The sequence below is a fragment of the Pangasianodon hypophthalmus genome, chromosome 18 (assembly GCF_027358585.1).
Source record: "Pangasianodon hypophthalmus isolate fPanHyp1 chromosome 18, fPanHyp1.pri, whole genome shotgun sequence".
Taxonomy (NCBI): Eukaryota; Metazoa; Chordata; class Actinopteri; order Siluriformes; family Pangasiidae; genus Pangasianodon; species Pangasianodon hypophthalmus.
Genome location: NC_069727.1, coordinates 2,493,439 through 2,514,197, shown reverse-complemented (window position 1 = coordinate 2,514,197; position 20,759 = coordinate 2,493,439). Strand labels below are relative to the sequence as shown.

At 39.2% G+C, this 20,759-nt stretch overlaps 1 long non-coding RNA gene and 3 gene segments (V, D, J or C); 2 read left to right on the top strand and 2 right to left on the bottom strand.

Moving 5' to 3' along the window:
- Positions 1-7,586: 7,586 nt before the first annotated feature.
- Positions 7,587-7,928, bottom strand: LOC128321082 (immunoglobulin kappa constant-like). The segment is given in 1 exon segment: positions 7,587-7,928. A coding segment is annotated over 1 exon segment (342 nt).
- A 30-nt stretch (positions 7,929-7,958) lies between these two features.
- On the top strand, positions 7,959-9,063 carry LOC117599559 (immunoglobulin kappa variable 1-39-like). The segment is given in 3 exon segments: positions 7,959-7,977; positions 8,480-8,554; positions 8,653-9,063. Coding segments are annotated over 3 exon segments (423 nt in total).
- Positions 9,064-17,695: 8,632 nt separating this feature from the next.
- LOC117599564 (uncharacterized) lies at positions 17,696-18,974 on the bottom strand. The gene is made up of 2 exons (XR_004579964.2): positions 18,852-18,974; positions 17,696-18,166 (listed from the first exon to the last, which is right to left on the bottom strand). It is a non-coding gene; the product is annotated as an uncharacterized LOC117599564 (long non-coding RNA).
- A 60-nt stretch (positions 18,975-19,034) lies between these two features.
- Positions 19,035-19,661, top strand: LOC117599556 (Ig kappa chain V region 3381-like). The segment is given in 2 exon segments: positions 19,035-19,140; positions 19,239-19,661. Coding segments are annotated over 2 exon segments (420 nt in total).
- The last annotated feature ends 1,098 nt before the right edge of the window (positions 19,662-20,759 follow it).

The window sequence follows — 20,759 nt, the reverse complement described above, 5'->3', positions numbered from 1 at the left end:
CTCACAGAACAAACGTTTGCATGCAACTTATTTGCAGCACCTTCTATATGTTGAATATCAATGTTCTGGCACAAGAATATGTTGCATAGCAATGTATCAATCGTTCACTTGACTGGTCTCTATGTCATGTTCTACACCAACATAATTTAACCATGCCCACCTCTACCACTAAGCTAGTTGAACAAAACTGATATGTAATAAATAATTTTCCCTCTTTTTTAAACATATAAAATGTAGCCCACTTCAAGCGTTTGTTTTCCATGACATATGAAATATGTCAATATGATGCTTTATTTTTAACTAATTGGGTGACATTAATTAGAAAAGAGGGAGAGAGGAATGAATAAATGATGTCCCTGCAAAATAAAACAAACTCTGACTAACACTGGTGTCATAAATGAAACCTCGGTCATGAAGTGGACAGATGGATACAAGTGCAGGTTTTCTGTTTTCATTAAACCCAATGTAGCAGACAAACCAAAGTACTAGACAATACTGAATGTGGACAGAAGCTTGAATGGAGGTGATGTGATGAGGTCACAGGCTGAGGATCATGGGAGTTGTAGTCTGAAACTTTGGGGGTTGCAGGAAGTGTTATGACAGTGGAGGGGGGTTTCATTCACAGAGGATTTGTTTTATGCCATTTATAGAAGTTTTTATCTGTGTTTGTTTAATCATACACAGAATATTTATTAGATATAAAGCCTTCAAACTTTGCCTGCTTGTGAGCAGTTGCTGCATCTCTTTAAACAGAAATGAATTGATACCAACATTTACTCTGAAGATATAAAGACTTGGAATAAATAAATAATTTTTTTTCCCCTGAATATATTTCCCATAGTGTCTACATTTCCATGATTCAGTCAGCACCATGGTGCAGTGAGACACCATAAATACATTCAGTGCTGAAATCAAGCAGCTCCTAAACAGCTGGAAATTCCATGTAAAATAGGGTTCATGATTCCAGCTGGATCCAGGGCTTGTTTGGACTATTTTGGTATAATTTCACAAAGTTAGGAATACTCTGTATCTCTGCGATTATCTTCTTAGTACTGATGCTCCTACACTGTAAAGAATTCAGTTAAATCTACAGTAAAAACTGGCAGGTGTGGTTGCCAGAACATTACTGTAAAAAGGTTGGTAGTAACATTTATTGCAATACGTTTAAATAGTTCCCTGTCTGTATATTTTACACTTAAAACTGCTGTTTATTTACAGTAGTGTACAATAACAATAAAGATACTACCATAAACTGAAGTTCAGAGTTTTTCTGTAAAATTAAAACCTTGTGTTTGCTTTATAGTTTTACTGATAAATATGCGGAATTGCTGTAAATTAATCATCATTTTTCTGTGTATTTTACAGTAAAATGCTGGCAGCTGTGGTTGCCAGAGATGTACTGGATAAATACAGTATTTCCGTACCACATATATCAGCATTTTTCTATAACTACAGCCATTTGTGAAAAATTGCCAATTTTAAAACCTTTAAAAGTATTTTCTGTAAAGAAACAGTGATTAAGAACAAATTACTACAGTGGCATTAAATATAGTCAGAACACAAGTTACTTAGACTTATTGTAGACTATTTTCCTAATTTGACTCCCACACTTCAATGAAAAGAAACTCGGACAACAGAAATCCCCTCTCCAGCTACAGACATCAGTGCTACCCCACTGCACATCTCCGATCATCACTTGGTATCCTTCACTATCACCCTCCCTATCCTGTCTGAAACCAACTATCAATACTTCTCTCCCACTCGTCGAAACATCCACTCTATCTCCCCTTCCTCCACAACTTCCTGGACCCTATCATCCCTTCCAGACCCTGACTCCTTTTCCTCCCTACTGTTACAACCCCAATTAGTCTAGGGGGTATGTGGGGAATAACACTTATTTGATTATTAAAATATGAGTGGTGTGTGGGTAATCACAGACCAGTAACCAGTAGTGCAAAACAATCCACGTGATTTATCAATATACAAGTAGTGAAGTGTGTAGTGTCGGGTGAGAGTGGTTATATTTACAAACTATTTACAGTAAGACAGAAAAGGACACCAAAGGGGAAAAAGGGACGCGAGCGGCACCAAAGCAAAGAAATGAACAAAACAAAATAAGTCTACCTATTTAGCCCTCTAACCTAACTACAAACAAAGATAGAAAGTAAATCTTCAGCGTCCAGGATGCTCTAACTACCTACACTAACTAGCCAAACCAAAAGTACAGAGGGTGGTGCTCGCTCCTAACCTAGTGTGTCTAATACAAAACGGACCTCCTGCGTGCTGCACCATGTATGTCACGTGACGTACTTACCTGTCCCCTTTTCCCCAACACTAACAAAGTCACAACTAGGGTAACAAACAACAAATTAACCATACAAACACGTGACTAGCACAAAGCGGGGAAACATGGAACAATTGACATACAAGGACAAACACAGTAAGGCAACGTAACTTTACACAGAACAAACAGAGATACAACAGCGTTTTAGTTTAACATAACCAGGACAACAACGACTTCTCTTGAGTGAATGGCAGCGGGTTTTAAATAGGCGGGGTCAGAGGTTGATTGGATGTCACGGTCGATGACATCAGCGGGGTTAATTGAGACAGACAGGAACGTTATCCAATGAGGCGACCGCTGCAGAGAGAGAGAGAAAGAGAGGGAGGGCGAGAGAAAAGGGGGAGAGAACAAAACACAAAAAACACGCGGACATACCCCAGAACGTAACACTACCATTGGGGTTAGCCACAGACACTTTCCTCTCCTGACTTTCCTCATCCATGGCCCTCCTCTGCCCTCTATCTTCTAAATCCAGGAAGATTTCTTGCCCTGTTCCTTGGCTATTGGATGTGTTACGCAGCAGTCGGAGAGAATTAAGAACAGCAGAGAGAAAGTGGAAGAAATCATAACTTGACACAGATCTTGCCTCTTACCGCGCTCTCCTGTCCAAATTCTCATCTTTAACTGACATGTGTTAAGATTGTCTTCTAAAAAGAAAAGCTGGAAACATCTGCACAAGATCCTCACAAGTTCCACAACATCTTTTCTTCACTACTCAACCCACTAGCTCCTCCTTCTCCATCCAACTTTACTGCTGAAGACTTTGCCATCTTTTATGATGAGAAGATTAAAAAAAAAATCTGCCAGACCTTCATTTCTAACCCAACTCCTACACTACACACCCAGGATTCCCCTTCTCCTTCACTGGCACATTTTTCTAAACTAGCAACGGAAGAGATCCTGCAAGTCATCTTGTCTTGCAATCCAACCACGGGCTCTTTGGATCCAATCTCATCCACAATGCTCCAGACCATCTCACAAGACCTCCTCCCCTTCATCACTACTATCATCAATGACTCCATAACATCTGGTCATGTACCAAATGCATTTAAGAGAGCAAAGGTAAAGCAACTCGCAGCTGTGATGGGCAGAACACAGACACAGACCAGCATGAAGTTAGGGAAACAGCAGTGCTTTTATTTGTGTGAGTGAGAAATAAATGTAACTTACTTTGCGGACTCAGGTCGCAGCTTTTGGGGAGCAGCATCGCGGTCCAGCAGTGTGGCAGCATGTATGAGCAGGATCCTCAATGCTGGCATCTGTGTCTAAAATTACAGAAAGGGAGCTCAGCGTTTTGGAATGGAGACAACCGGCTCACCTTGCTGCTTTTGCCGCAAACTTTTACACTCTCCCGTCACCTCATTGAGGGATAAGAGCTGCGCTTGGTGCAATTGCTAGCCATGTCCTGCTCTGCCACCCCGCATTGCAGCCATGTGCTCCCATGCTTTCCACAATAGTTAGGCGAGGAGCGCTTGCACTTCCGCATGCACGGGAGGACGGCCTGCCATCACAAAGGGTTATTCTCATACTGAAGAAACCCATTCTGGATCCCTCTGTCATCAGCAACTACTAACCGGTATCACTTCTCTCTTTTCTTTCTAAAATCCTCAACTGAACTACAATCTACGATCAACTGTCACTCTATCTCTCACAGAACAACCCCCAAGATCCTAACTAGTCTGTTTTCAAAGCGGCACATTCCACAGAGACCGCCCTTTTGGCCGTCACTGGGAAGCTACATGCTGCTAGATCAGCCAAACTGTCATCAGTCATCCTCCTCGACCTTTCAGCAGCATTTGGCACAGTGAACCACAAGACTCTTCAGTCCCTTGCCATTTCGAGACTGGGCTACTGGTTTTCAACCTTCCTAAGTTCTTCCACACCACCGCATTGCTTTAATACAAAAAAAAAAACCACATTGTGTTCTCACTATATTACCTCCTTAACAGAATTTTTAGACTGGTGGTATTCTTAGTCCCTGACCTAGCAAAACAGAAACAGAATGCATTTATTGATAGAGACTTCAAAGAGCTTTTGTAAATGTAATTCTACTTTACAAATGTAAATGTAGAAAAATGAATGGGGGTTTTCTTTAAAATTTGGCATATAAAAAAAATAAAACCCTACACAGGTATCATATACATATTACATATGACAAATATAATACAGTTCAGCTCTTCTTGTGCCTATACCAAGAAGAGTGTTTCATATTAGACATACAGCATCAATGAGCAGATCAGAAATGGTAAATTACAGGTCATTACAGAACAGCACTGATCCTGTACAAAACACAACCAGTATGAAACAAACTAATCAAGATGAAAGTGATGATGTCCATGTCTCTGGATTAATACAGAGCTGAGACTAGGATAAAGTCGATGCTGATTTGATGGTAGAGGTGAGAGTGGTCTGATAACCTAAACATCGAGTCTCAACAGTCTGTGGGAAGGAGCAGGCATACAGACACACTCCATCTATCCAACTTCACACAGCACCATGTAGCCAACTGGGTTAAACAATATGGGTCGTACACACACCTGTAACAAAGCTGGAGCATCTGAGACTAAATGGAAGTGACCAGGGAAGACAAAGTACAGTATGTATTTCATCAATATATATTTTTTAATCAAACAAGACAAAACTCAACTTAAATATAATGAAAGAAAGATCAGGATATAGATAGAGAGGCTGGATGACCTCAACTGCTTACAAAGTCGTTTATCAGAGCAGGTAGATGTCATATCACAGCAAATCACGGACTACAACTCCCATCAGACACCACGGCCTACAAACATGTCTGCTTCGGACTACACTCCCCAGATCACTTACATGCTCATTCGTTCACAGTCACCCAGCTTCTGATTGAGCACACTCGTTCACAATTACACACACACACACACACACACACACACACAGAGAGAGAGAACACTTTATATAGATACTCTCAGTCACATTCAAGTATATGCTCAGCTTTGTCCTCATGCACCTGACGTTACGAAGCCTTAGTTTATTGTTGTTTTTCCTGGTTTTTGACTCAGCCTGTTTATTGTTTCTGATTTTTGCCTCGCCTAGTTTAGTCTGTTTGCTGATCTATCGACCTATGCCTGTTTCCTGAATTTGATCTTGATTGCTGATTTGGATTTGTTTTTTCATTAAACGGTCTTACCTGCAATTGCTTCCGTCTACGCCTCCAGTACATGACAGTAGATAATCTGTCACATGGAATTGGTTATTGCTGGATCACAGCAATGGAGAATAAAGAGAAATGAAACAAAATATAATTGCTAAAAAGAAAGATAACCAGCGGTTACACCCCAGTCTAGGGTTGGGGCTGATAACAGAAAGATGAGAAATGAAATATGGGTGAAAATGAGAACAATGGCACAAATTATCTTTTTCTGAGATATACTTTAGAAAAACTCTTTACAGTCACCTGTATTGCTTGAGGCTGGCCCAGGCCAAAATAACACAAAAACACCCAGAACTAACTGTGCAAAAGGAAGCCGTACAAGAACAACAATATTTACACAACAATTCCTGTTTACTTGGTAATAAGAGTTGTTCCTCATTAGTATTAGTTTGTAGTGTTAAAAATATAAAGTTGAGTCCTTATGACTCCAATAAAGCAACCATTTCTGTATGAAAAATATATCATTTATTTCCAGTAGTGAAGGGTCATCAAGATACAAAGAACAAATATCAGTTTATGTAGCTGTTAAGGATTTGGAAGGAAAAAGAAAAAAAAAACACCAAAACATGAAAAAATACTCTAACAAATATTCAAAACGGCCTGCAGGGGTCACATGAGATATTCCCTTGAAACACAAGATCAGCTGATTAAATCAGGTGGAATCAGTTGTGTTTCCTGCTGGGTTAGAATGAAAACCTACACACACACACACACACACACAGAGAGAGAGAGAGAAAGAGAGAGCACACTAATGGAACTTTCCATTAACTTCTAAAAATAATCAAGTAATGAAATAGGCCTACATTATGAAATAAAACGAACAGTCCTTTGAACAAAGGGCAGCTTTCTACTCTAACATAATAGTGTTTAACTACCAACTAACAATATTAGTGATATATAGTAGGGTTTGTTTCTATAATACAGTATTTAGTCATGTACAGTCCATTGATTTAGTGTAAAACTGAAGGTAAAGTATTTTTCACAACAGAACTGGTTTAGGTTTATAAATTGTTACAGTAAAAATAACAGGATTGGTTTGTATTATTATTTCCGGTGTTTCGACATGCTCCCTCCCACCCCCATTTTTCCATTTACAGTTTTACACTGTTGCTATTTAACAGTATTTCACTGTACAATTACATGGATATTTTTTGCAGTGAGACTAAATAAAGTGTAAATCTGTCGGCTTATAAAGTTTCAGACAGTTTTTCAGTAGTAGTGTTGAAGACCTGGCCAGTGTTCCACATTTAAAAGAATGTGAGGAATTATGCTTGATGTATTGTTTCTCCATTAGGGAGAATAAAAGGGAGATTCTGAAGTTTAATGGTTTATTTTATGGCTGACTTTACTCTGTTACACACGACTAATACTGTAAAAGGGATCAATAAGAAGACTTCAGTTAGTATCTTCCACTCTTCCACTTCAACTCCATTTCAATTATAAAAGAAACAGTGGCCCTAAAAGTGAACCTTGTGGAACGCCATGTTTGTAGCCTGTAATCCAGCTGGATCCGAAAGGAAAATGTTGTTCAGACAGAAATAATTAAACCAACTAATAACTGTGTTTCTACAAGAGTTTTGACATACAGTCAGGTAGAATTTCATGATGCCTGTGTCAGTGTTATTATTAGGTCAGAATAACTTCATGATATGGTTTATGAAAAGGCAATTTCATGTAAGAGAGAGAGAGAGAGAGAGAGAGCAGTGAGGTGTAAGTGAGATTTGCATTAAAGGGACTGAATAGTTTCATTTCTCCCAGAATAGAGCAGAAACTTCACCAGATGTTCAACTTCCTTCAGTCAAACTCACTGAAGCACAACACACAGCACTGAATCTACAGCTAATCCCACTCTCTCATCACACTGATCATCACTATTAACTCTAATAAAAGAACAGACAACATCCAAAATTCAGCTTTATTTCAGCAAAAACTACAGGAAGAGCAACAGGACAGTGAACAGAGTAAAGACAGAAATGTCAGCATTGTGTAGAATTGAAACTCTATTGTAGATGGATCAGAAGCAGCTCTATGTTAAACTCTACCTTGGATCCACTAGCCTTCACACTGACTCTTTCTGAACGTGACTGGATGATTGACGTTGTTATGGGAGACCTTACAGCTGAACTCCTCCCCCTTTTCCCAGAGGTCTTTGCTGAGGGTCAGGGTGCTGCTGCGGCTGTAACGGCCGTTCTTCTCTTCTTCTGCGCTGGTCAGAACCCCGTTCTTCACCTCTGAGCCGTCCACTGTCCAGCTAACCAGCGCCCCCTGTGGAGAGTAGCCAGACAGCAGGCAGAGCAGCGAGGCCGATTCGTCACACGGCTGCAGAGGGGACGGAGAGAGCAGAGACACGGAGGGAGCTGCGGGACCCGCTGGAGAGGAGAAACACACACACATCATACACTCGTCATTCACACACAATTAGAAATGATTATGAAATATTTCTGTAACTTTGTGCAACTGACTGATCTTACAGAGTAATTAAGTCTAATAAAGTCTGACTTTCATGACTGAGTTTCACTGAGTACTTTATTATTTGACATCAGTTTCAGTTCATAGACAAAACGAACAAGTTCCACACTGTAATTTATCTGAGAAAAATATTTTTTCATAACAAGTACTTTGTAGTTCAAACCTTTAGTATATTTAACTGCAGCAAATACAAATGTAGCTGATTACAGAAATATTCATTGTTTAACACAAACACACACAGCAGCTTTCATCTGGATTTTACATCAGCACAAAGTAACTATGTTTATTAAATGTTTATTATAGAGTAACTGCAGAGTTATTGCATGTCGAATATATAGCAAGTGTGTAATTATTACATATTTAACAATTTAACACACACACACACACACACACACTTTGCATTGCCAGCCCATGCTTCAGTGCTCTGCGAGTGTTTATAGCCCTGTGACTTTAACACTTCATGACTGAGAGCTGCTGCTCAGCAACTTCACCCACAGCAACCATGACTTTGATCAGCGTCTTCATCTGCACACTGGCCCTCTGGACTCAAGGTGAGACTTTAACATCAACTCACAGCCTCACACATTTCATTTCATACTAATTCTACACCACTTTACAGCATACAAACACAATCTATGTTTCTCTTCAGGATCCAGAGGTCAGGTGACTGTGACTCAGACTCCTTCAGTAAAAACTGTTGTTCCAGGAAACACTGTCACCATCAACTGTAGAACCAGTAGCAGAGTGGAGTATGGTAACTACCTAGCCTGGTACCTGCAGAAACCTGGAGAAGCTCCTAAACTCCTGATCTACAGTGCTACTAGCTTACAGTCAGGGACTCCAGCTCGTTTCAGTGGCAGCGGATCTAATACTGACTTCACTCTGACCATCAGTGGAGTCCAGGCTGAAGATGCAGGAGATTACTACTGTCAGAGTGAACATTCTATCAGTAGTAGCTATGTGTTCACACAGTGTTAGAGCGTGGTACAAAAACCTCGGTCAGTGAGAGTGCACAGAGAAGCACTGCTGCAGCTGGGAGCGACTGCAGGTGCTGAGGGGGAGGATGTGATACAGCACAATCACACACTGTGGACGAGAGAAAACACACCACACTAACTCACTAATGCACACACACACATCTGTTAGAGGAGTCCACCTTTCTCAGCTGTGGACATATAAACAATTCCTGATCGTTCTGATTAACTGCTTAGTAATTATCTTTATCCCATTTTAAATTATTAAGAAAGTATTTATTATATTTATACTTTTGCTGCATATATAATTTACCATAACTGTTGTTCATTATTAGTATGAAACATTATTTATAGAGTTAATATTTTTAAAAATAACTTTAATATTCCTTAAATAGATCCATATTATAAAAGACTGACATTTAACTCAACATTTCTTTAATTATTAACAAACTTTTAGATAATGATTAATTCAGTCTAGCATTCTCAAATCAGTATAACGCAGACAATTATGTAAAAGCATGACAAAAATAATTTAATTCATAAATTAATATAATAAAAAAAATTTAAATGTCTAAAACATAACTGAACATGTAAATGTTTTTGCTAACTTAATCCTCAATATTTAAACACTGTTTTTAAAATCAATACATTAATTTCAAATACGCCCCAAAGATCCTGAGTTATACAGTAGTTTGTGTGAAATGTATCAGTATTACTCTTTATTTTTAACTACTTGGATGACAACAACCACTCAGAAGGTCTGATGAGTCCTGCCTGTTCCTGACCAGTCCCAAACTTCTCCTGCTCAAAGGATCTCCAATCTCGCCCACTTCTGCAGAATGTTTGACTAATCCCACCCAATCCCACATAATTTATAGCCATTCCCACCCACTGTTGCAGAAAGTTCTCCAATCTTACAGGCTCCCGCAGAATAATTGACCAATCCTGTCCACTTAAGCAGAACATTTGAGAAACCATACCAAACCATACCGCAAAGTTTTACCAATCCCATCCACTCTTGAAGAAAGTTTGACCAATCCCACCCATTTCTACAGACAGTTTGACCAATTCCACCTGCTCCTGTTCAAAGTTTGAACAATCAAACCTGCTTCTGCAGAAAGTTTGAACAATCCCACCTGAGGACTGTACCACCAAGCAAGCTGAACTAACTTGTGATCTCAGTATGATAGCCGACTTCACTTAACCAAACATTCATAAGCTTGGCTCATTGGTATCATGATGTGGGTTAACAACTCATTAAGTTGAGCCAGGCTTTCCTCATCAAGTCCTGTGCACATTCACTTTAAAAAGAGCAGATCTCACACTGGTTCAGATGCTTGTTGGAAAAGCTAGAGATGGATCAGTCTAAGGCTGTATATTTTACTGCAAAAGAACAAGAATTCAAGATAAATAATAACAGCAAAAAGCAATACTGTCACTGCTGCCAAGGTGAGTGGCAAAAAAATAGCTGACTGTGTAAACGCATAAGTTGTAATAGATCATTTTATTTAAATTCACATGGCACTTGATGTAAAAGTAATCATAAATGAAATAATTAGCAATAAATCATTAATAATTATTTATCATTTAATCCCAACAGTGTTAGGGGATCTTGGCAGCAGAAAAGACCAAATATAAAAATATTATACAAAGTGGTAAGTAGGCCACTTGTCTAAAAGTTGATGTGTTTCCTCTCTTCATTGTCTGATTGCTTTGCCTCTGACAAAGTGCTGTGATGATATTTTTACAGCTAATAGGAGAAAGAATGAAAAAATAAACCCCTGCCGGTGGTCCTCCACCTCCAGATTATACACTGGCTGAAGAATTGGCCCTTTAATGGAGGACCATAGCTCTGAAATACCTCTTCTGACCCAGGTGGCTCCAGCATATCAAAGTTTTTTGTAGAAGTTGAGTAAAAGTGGACTAAAATAAAATGTAATTGAAATAGATGTGTAAGCATTAATAAGCTGTGTGTTTCCTCTTTGTTCAGTAAGACTGCTAGAGCCTGGCAGCACTACACATGAGGTGATTATTGTGTAGTGGGCACAAGTGACTTTAGTGTATTCAATACATTAATTGTAGTCAATTTTGAACATAATCCTGATATACAGATGATCTCTGTGTGCTCTGAGAGGTATTTGGGAGTAAACTCACTAACTGCTTTCATATTAAATTACCACAGTGGTCTGCACAAAGTCTTGTATGTTCAAATTTATCTACTAGCAATATGTTTTGCTGCTTAATCCACGGGGTAACAGCCTTACTCCCAACCTAGCACCTCCACCTGTAGGCATACCAGGGTGACTTCAGAGGTAAATCAGTATTTTAAAAAAATCTGAATTATCCAACACTCTAATATGTCCAAGGTGTGGGGTTTTTAATGTAAGGGTGCTGTACAAAAGAACCCTAGAACTAGACATGGAATATAAACCTCTGCAAATTAAATAAAGTAAACTGTAAATTGAACAGATTTATAAATGGTATAGTATTGCCATGTTGAAATGTGCTTTAATGTACTTCTCAAATATTCTTAATGCCTTAATGTAGCATGTAGTTTGCAGAAAAGACAAATCACTGAATTAAAAAATAATAAATGGACAAATAAAGTTTGTATCCACTCTTTAATGTGTGGTGTTTCAACAGTACCATAAATTTATTAAGTAACAAAGTAATTGTTCAGCAAAGGCCTATCTCACAGCCCTGCCCTCTGATTGGTCCATGGTGACAGGACACACCAAATCAGGGAGTTTCTCCTTCCTAATCATGCTTATACTGTGCAGCACTGTTATGTCACATGCCTTGGCTGGGTTTACACTTTACAGTCTTAAACAATTGAATTGTGACTTGAGAATCCCAAAGGTCATTTCTATCCTGAACCTAGTTTTTGCATGATCTACTTAAATCGACACTGAGGTCCAGGCAGTGGCAGTGGATATGGAGTCATCAGGTACTTCTTGCAGGCGTACCCTCTCAGGTGTCTCCAGGTAGCCCATTAATTGATTAATGATGCACAATGGACACTAGCATTTCAGAAGAAAAAAAAAATTCAGAGCAAAACCATATACAGTAATGTAGTCAGCATTCATACCAAGCTCTACATGGTGATATAGTGTACACTCCCTGAGAATACGAGTCATGAACTGACCCAGGCCATTTGCCTTAATGCTGGTAGTCAGAGACTGATCACAGGTCGTGTAAACAGGGAAAAAGGGCTTAATGAGTTCTATATTCATGTTCTGTTAAATCCCAATTACTACTAGATATTTCAGGAAGTGTGAAAATTAATAGTCTACCTGAACACTGATGCTGTGCTCTGACTTGCTTTTAATATAGTCAGATTCCTGCACTCACAGGGATGCTCTAATAGTGATGTGTGTGCAGTGTAATGCAGTGATTACTCTGAGAAATCCTAATAGTCTACAGACACTTTATAAAACAAATAACACATTAACCACCAATAGTCTGTCAATCCAGTCACCTGCTATTAAATAATAATAATAACAAAAACTATAAAAATGTTTAAAATCCAGGATCCAGGGCTTGTTTGGACTCTTTTGCTATAATTTCACAAAATTAGGAATACTCTGTATCTGTGAGATTGTAATCCTAGTACTGATGCTCCTATGTCTCAGACTAAATAAAGTGAATAAAGTGTAAATCCGGCTGCTTATAAAGTTTCAGAGAGTGTTTCTGTAGTAGTGGTGAAGACCTGGTCAGTGTTCGACATTTAAAAGAAGGTGATGAATTCTGCTTGATTTCATGACTGCCTGTGTCAGTGTTATTATTAACTCAGAATAAGGTACATGATATGGTTTATGAAAAGGTAATTTCATGTGAGTCAGACATCAGAAGATAATTTGGTATTAAATCCAGAGCTGTTTAAGTGCAGGGTCCAGTTCTGAAAGCAGATTAAAATGTCTCAAGAAGATTGTGATTATGTCTCACTATGAAACTGTGACTATCAAACACAGACTGTGAAGGAGCTCAGACTTAAACTTTGGACGAATGAAGCACTCAAGTAATACACTTACCATCACACAAACAGCCTGTTTTAGTGTTTAACAAGTAAAACAGAGAGAGAGAGAAAGAGAGAGAGAGAAAGAGAAAGAGAGAGAAAGAGAGAGAGCAGTGAGGTGTGAGTGAGATTTGCATTAAGAGGACTGAATAGTTTCATTTCTCCCAGAATAGCAATTGGCAGCCCATGCTTCAGTGCTCTGCGAGTGTTTATAGCCCTGTGACTTTAACACTTCATGACTGAGAGCTGCTGCTCAGCAACTTCACCCACAGCAACCATGACTTTGATCAGCGTCTTCATCTGCACACTGGCCCTCTGGACTCAAGGTGAGACTTTAACATCAACTCACAGCCTCACACACTTCATTTCATACTAATTCTACACCACTTTACAGCATACAAACACAATCTATGTTTCTCTTCAGGATCCAGAGGTCAGGTGACTGTGACTCAGACTCCTTCAGTAAAAACTGTTGTTCCAGGAAACACAGTCACCATCAACTGTAGAACCAGTAGCAGTGTGAGTGGTGGTAACTATTTACACTGGTACCTGCAGAAACCTGGAGAAGCTCCTAAACTCCTGATCTATGGTGCTACTAGCTTATACTCAGGGACTCCAGCTCGTTTCAGAGGCAGTGGATCTAATACTGACTTCACTCTGACCATCAGTGGAGTCCAGACTGAAGATGCAGGAGATTACTACTGTCAGAGTTTCCATTATATCAGTAGTAGCTATATGTTCACACAGTGTTAGAGCGTGGTACAAAAACCTCGGTCAGTGAGAGTGCACAGAGAAGCACTGCTGCAGCTGAGAGCGACTGCAGGTGCTGAGGGGGAGGATGTGATACAGCGCAATCACACACACTGTGGACGAGAGAAAACACACCACACTAACTCAATAATGCACACACACATCTGTGAGAGGAGTCCATCTTTCTCAGCTGTGGATAGATTATATAGTCTTGCTCAGTGCTGTTTACAGAAACCTGGAGAAGCTCCTAAAGTCCTGATACACCAGGTATCTCAGCATCAGTATGGGATTCCACCTCGTTTCAGTGGTAGTGGATTATTAACTGACTTGAATATGCAGGAGATCAGTACTGTCAGACAGAACTCATGCTGGTGTGGTCAAAGCTGCTTATAGCAGGGTTGCTGATCTTCATATGAGCACTGATTCCATAATCACTGATTTTTGTTCCTTTTGATCTCATACTTATATAAAGTATATAAACACATAAATTCTTTATCTATTACAGTTAGAGTTAGGATTACACTGATGTCCAATAATGTCTTTTAAACTCCTCACCATTACATCAAACACAATAATGGACTGGGCCTAGCTTATCTTTGTGTTCTTCTCCAGTTCTACTTACCATCCCACACACACACACACGCACACACACACACACACACACTTGTCCTCCATGAGCACTAGATCATTTAATGCCACTGCTCATATTTTTTGGAACAACACACACTTCTTTACACAACACTGCAATACACACACTCAGATTTAGTAGGCACTGTTTGTGGTGATGTCATAACTGATTCATTCTGTAGCCACGCCCACATCCCCAATTACACCCATTCCAGCTCCCCACTTTCTGATCTTCTCACCTGTTTCCAGTTCATCACATTTAATATAGTATGTGCACCCCTCGGGTTGTTAGTCTCATTGCTAAGTCTTGTTTGAGTCTTTTCTAAACCTGAGTTGTTTTGCTCATCAGTTTGTTTTTGATATGTATAATCTTTGCTCTGTTTTTCAGTGTGCTGCTCTTTATGTTTGTCTCTTTTGATTTTGTCAGACTGGTCATCATTTCACCTCTTATTCTTTCACCTTTTCCCTAGCCTGTATTCTAGACCCCTAATGAGCAAGCCAGAGGAGACAGTAGCAAAAAAAAAAAAAAAAACCTCCCTGATACAAAACGAGGAGGAAACCTTGAGAGGAACCAGACTCAAACAGAAACCTATCTTCTAATGATTGACAGCGGATAGTGGGATTATGTATCATTACTCTTCCGCAACTGGATGCTATAAGGTCAGACAGTATGTACATCAGGGTTTTTATGATTTCTGTAGTGATGTAAGCTTTAAATCTTTAGTAACCAAGTGAAGTTTCCATTTAAAGAATTGGTGAGACTGAAGTGAAATCTTTAGGTGATCCATGTGGGTCATCGTCAGCAGCAGCGAGCAATTCTCAGGTGAAGAAAGATCCAAGCAGAAGTAGAGCATCCCGATGGTCCAGGAGAGTCCAGAGGGCAGAATGAGTCAGGGTCAGGTACCAACATCAGACAGCAGGAGTAACGTGTAGCGAGAGAGACAGAGAGAGACAGAGAAAGACAGAGAGAGAAAAAGCTCTACTTAATGGAGACCTTGTACCATCAAGTGGAAGAAACAAGCAGATCAGGCTTTTCACCCCATTACAGAAGATTTCACCACTGCCCATATTCTCAAACACGCTGGTCCTACATAGTCTTTCATTGTTCAAGTAGATGTAGCTGCATTAGGAGTAGATGCTGTAATGTGTCAAATTCACTTCCTGTCATAATCAACAAGAGGAGTGGTCTCGTTTCCTTTCCTGGGCTGGAATTGTACAAAAGCCTATAATTCATTCTTCCTAGTACTGAATATCACCATCTTTTCATGTCTCTTTAATTAAAACACATCAAACTAGGCCACTCTGTGAGCAGATTCCTGAAGACGACCCGTAGCATTAGATATTAAGGGGACAGCAACTTCAGTTCAATTCAACTTAATTTTATTTGTGTATCACTTTTACAATGAACATTGTCACAAAGCAGCTTTACAGAAATATATAAATTCAATTCCTAATATAAATTTTAAATTTATTCATTTATTCCTAATAAACAAGCCAGAGGCAATGGTGGCAAGGAAAAACTCCCTGAGATGACATGAGGAAGAAATTTCGAGAGGAACCAGACTCAACATTGAATCCATCCTCATCTGGGTTACGCTGGATAGTGCGATTATAAATAATTCCTTTCTATAGCTCTGTGCTGTGTACTAAAAAGTGCAACTGTGTAATCAGGAAATTCATTATAGTTTTAACATGAAGTAAATTTTGTTGAAGTTATCAACTGTTCACTGATGGAGACTTGAGTGCAAAACTGTTCGTGGCAATTGCAGTCCTAAAGCTAAGTTCTAAGCCATCATAGCAAAACTATTGGTAACAGTTGGAGTCCAAAGCCATCTTCATGGTTTCTATGTGTAACTTTAGGCTGTCCGTGTGGGGCCATCCTCTGCAGCAGAGAGTGATTTCCAAGTGCTGAGAACTCCAACCAGAAGTAGGGCATCAGGATGGGATCAGGAAGGTCCTGAGAGCAGAAGGGGTCAGGATCACTGGCATCTCAGGATGCAATGTGCACGCTCTTGTACTCAACAAGACAGAGAGGTCAGCTGTCAGTATTAGACTAGAAGGGGTATGGTCCCAAGCAGAGAAGCTAGATATTAGTTAAGAAAATCACTGACCCATTGGTTCATCATCTGGACTTCCACCACATGTATCTGTACAAGCCTGCTCCTCACCCTCAAAGCCCTCTTATCTATTAGTCCCATTCCATAATAATAATAATAATAATAACAATAACAATAATAATAATAATAATAAAAATAAAAATATTAATAGTTTTATTCATAGAGCGCCTTTCTGAAGGTCACCTTACATAAGAATAATAAATAATTCTTAAGTAACACATGTACAAAATGTAAAGAATCAAAAAAAAAACATTAAAAGACAGTTAAGAGAACGGGGTGAAGGGTGGAGTGATGGAAAGCATTATGTGAAAGGGGCTGGAGCTACTCATTTACAATCAGGGAGTTATAGCACTGAGTGAAGAGAGTCCTCACTCAGACTCTTCCTGAGGTGGGGATTAGTGTACTGTCACAGCTGCTAAGTCTTCTTTGCATTTTCAGTGTATTATCCTTGCTCTGGAGCTGTTGCTTTTTCAGTTTCACCCTTGTGGCTTTGGCAGATCAGTAGCATTTGGCCTCATGCCCTTTGACCTTGATGTCGGGCCTTTGGGTTCGTCATTTCCTTGTAATTTATCTTATTATAGTGATTCTACTAAAACCTTAATTTTTGTCTACAACCTGCAGTCATCTCTTAAAGGTTTGACAAATCCTAACAGATTTTCTATAATTCCAAGTACTAATTACTTCTGTAGTTCAAGGATAGGCCTTCCCCTACTCTCTGATACCTAAAGGACTAAAACACACAACATATACCTCCCATAGGCAGAAACAGCTGTCAATCAATCAGCTCACACACTTACCAGGACCAGGAGGGTGTGGGGTGTGTTATATGTGCTATAGTTCTTGTAGAGGAAGATTCACTGATGCAGAAAACAATGTACCACACTGTAATTATGAAGTTTAATGTTTTAGATATCAATAAAAATACATAAAAAAAGCTGTGAATTTTCAAACATGATAGAGATTAAAGAAGAATAATAGCCTAGATATTAATCCTCGCTTAAGGAGAGAGCAGTGAGGTGTAAGTGAGATTTGCATTAACAGGACTGAATATTTTCATTTCTCCCAGAATAGAGCAGAAACTTCACCAGATGTTCAACTTCCTTCAGTCAAACTCACTGAAGCACAACACACAGCACTGAATCTACAGCTAATCCCACTCTCTCATCACACTGATCATCACTATTAACTCTAATAAAAGAACAGACAACGTCCAAAATTCAGCTTTATTTCAGCAAAAACTACAGGAAGAGCAACAGGACAGTGAACAGAGTAAAGACAGAAATGTCAGCATTGTGTAGAATTGAAACTCTACTGTAGATGGATCAGAAGCAGCTCTATGTTAAACTCTATCTTGGATCCACTAGCCTTCACACTGACTCTTTCTGAACGTGACTGGATGATTGACGTTGTTATGGGAGACCTTACAGCTGAACTCCTCCCCCTTTTCCCAGAGGTCTTTGCTGAGGGTCAGGGTGCTGCTGCGGCTGTAACGGCCGTTCTTCTCTTCTTCTGCGCTGGTCAGAACCCCGTTCTTCACCTCTGAGCCGTCCACTGTCCAGCTAACCAGCGCCCCCTGTGGAGAGTAGCCAGACAGCAGGCAGAGCAGCGAGGCCGATTCGTCACACAGCTGCAGAGGGGACGGAGAGAGCAGAGACACGGACGGCTTCACCACGGGACCCGCTGGAGAGGAGAAACACACACACACATCATACACACGTCATTCACACACAATTAGAAATGATTATGAAATATTTCTGTAACTTTGTGCAACTGACTGATCTTACAAAGTAATTAAGTCTAATAAAGTCTGACTTCATGACTGAGTTTCACTGAGTACTTTATTATTTGACATCAGTTTCAGTTCATAGACAAAACAAACAATTTCCACACTGTAATTTATCTGAGAAAAATAATTTTTCATAACAAGTGTTATTACTTTATAGTTCAAACCTTCAGCATATTTAACTGCAGCAAATACAAATGTAGCTGATTACAGAAATATTCATTGTTTAACACAAACACACACAGCAGCTTTCATCTGGATTTTACATCAGCACAAAGTAACTATATTTATTAAATGTTTATTATAGAGTAACTGCAGAGTTATTGCATGTCGAATATATAGCAAGTGTGTAATTATTACATATTTAACAAAAATAATTGTATATTTCTTGAATGTTGAAGAACATTGATACGTGATCTGTTCTGATACTGAAACGTATTCCTCATCAGAGCATAATAATACACAATAAAAATCAATTATGCAATTATAAATGTAAATAATCTGCTTAGTTAAAGTTTATTTATTCATGTAATTAGTAATGAACTAAATTGATTTTGTGTTAAAAGAAGAAAACACACTTACTGTTCACGATGAGTTTGGAGCCTCCACCAAAAGTGTACCACAGTGATACATTCTAATGAAACCATCGTACAAAAACCTCCATCACACTGCAGTGCACACACACACACACACACACACGCACACACACACACACTTTGCATTGGCAGCCTATGCTTCAGTGCTCTGCGAGTGTTTATAGCCCTGTGACTTTAACACTTCATGACTGAGAGCTGCTGCTCAGCAACTTCACCCACAGCAACCATGACTTTGATCAGCGTCTTCATCTGCACACTGGCCCTCTGGACTCAAGGTGAGACTTTAACATCAACTCACAGCCTCACACACTTCATTTCATACTAATTCTACACCACTTTACAGCATACAAATACAATCTATGTTTCTCTTCAGGATCCAGAGGTCAGGTGACTGTGACTCAGACTCCTTCAGTGCAAACTGTTGTTCCAGGAAACACAGTCACCATCAACTGTAGAACCAGTAGTAGTGTGAATAATGGTAACTACCTAGCCTGGTACCTGCAGAAACCTGGAGAAGCTCCTAAACTCCTGATCTACTATGCTACTAGCTTACAGTCAGGGACTCCAGCTCGTTTCAGAGGCAGTGGATCTAATACTGACTTCACTCTGACCATCAGTGGAGTCCAGACTGAAGATGCAGGAAATTACTACTGTCAGAGTGCACATTATATCAGTAGTAGCTGGGTGTTCACACAGTGTTAGAGCGTGGTGCAAAAACCTCGGTCAGTGAGAGTGCACAGAGAAGCACTGCTGCAGCTGGGAGCGACTGCAGGTGCTGAGGGGGAGGATGTGATACAGCACAATGACACACTGTGGACGACAGAAAACACACCACACTAACTCACTAATGCACACACACACATCTGTGAGAGGAGTCCACCTTTCTCAGCTGTGGACATACAAACAATTCCTGATCATTCTGATTAACTGCTTAGTAATTATCTTTATACCATTTTAAATTATTAAGAACATATTCATAATATTTATATTTTGTTGAATATATGATTTACCAAAACTGTTGCTCATTATTAGTAGGAAACATTATTTATAGAGTTAATATTTTTAAAAATAACTTTAATATTCCTTAAATAGAGCCATATTATAGATCTGAGACTGACATTTAACTGAACGTTTCTTCAATTATTAACAAACTATTAGATGATGATTAATTCAGTCTAGCATTCTCAAATCAGTACAAACCAGAGAATTATTTAAAAGCATGATGAAATTAATTCATAAAATAATATAATAAACAAATTTTAAATGTATAAAACATGTAAAATGTAATACATAAATGAACATGTAAATGTTTTTGTCAACTTAATCCTCAATATTTAAACAATGTTTTTAAAATCAATACACTAATTTCAAATATGCCCCAAACATACTGAGTTGTACAGGAGTTTGTGTGAAATGTGTCACTATTACTCTTTTAACTACTTGGATGACATTAATTAGCAACTCTGTAAAGCAATAGGTTTAATTTTTACATTATTTATCAGCACCAGTGTTTTGCAGTTTCCTGATTTTATTGCAATGTAAAATGTTACAACCTGATTTTCTGTGCAGATTCTTCAAAAACACTGCAACATCAGCAGCACCGTCAACATCCTGAGCACTACAACAACCACTCAGAAGGTCTGATGAGTCCTGCCTGTTCCTGCCCAGTCCCAAACTGCACCTGCTCAAAGGATCTCCAATCTCGCCCACTTCTGCAGAATGTTTGACTAATCCCACCTAATCCCACATAATTTTTAGCCAATCCCACCCACTGTTGCAGAAAGTTCACCAATCTTACAGGCTCCTGCAGAATAATTGACCAATCCTGTCCTCTTAAGCAGAACATTTGAGAAACCATACCAACTCCTGCAAAGTTTTACCAATCCCATCCAAT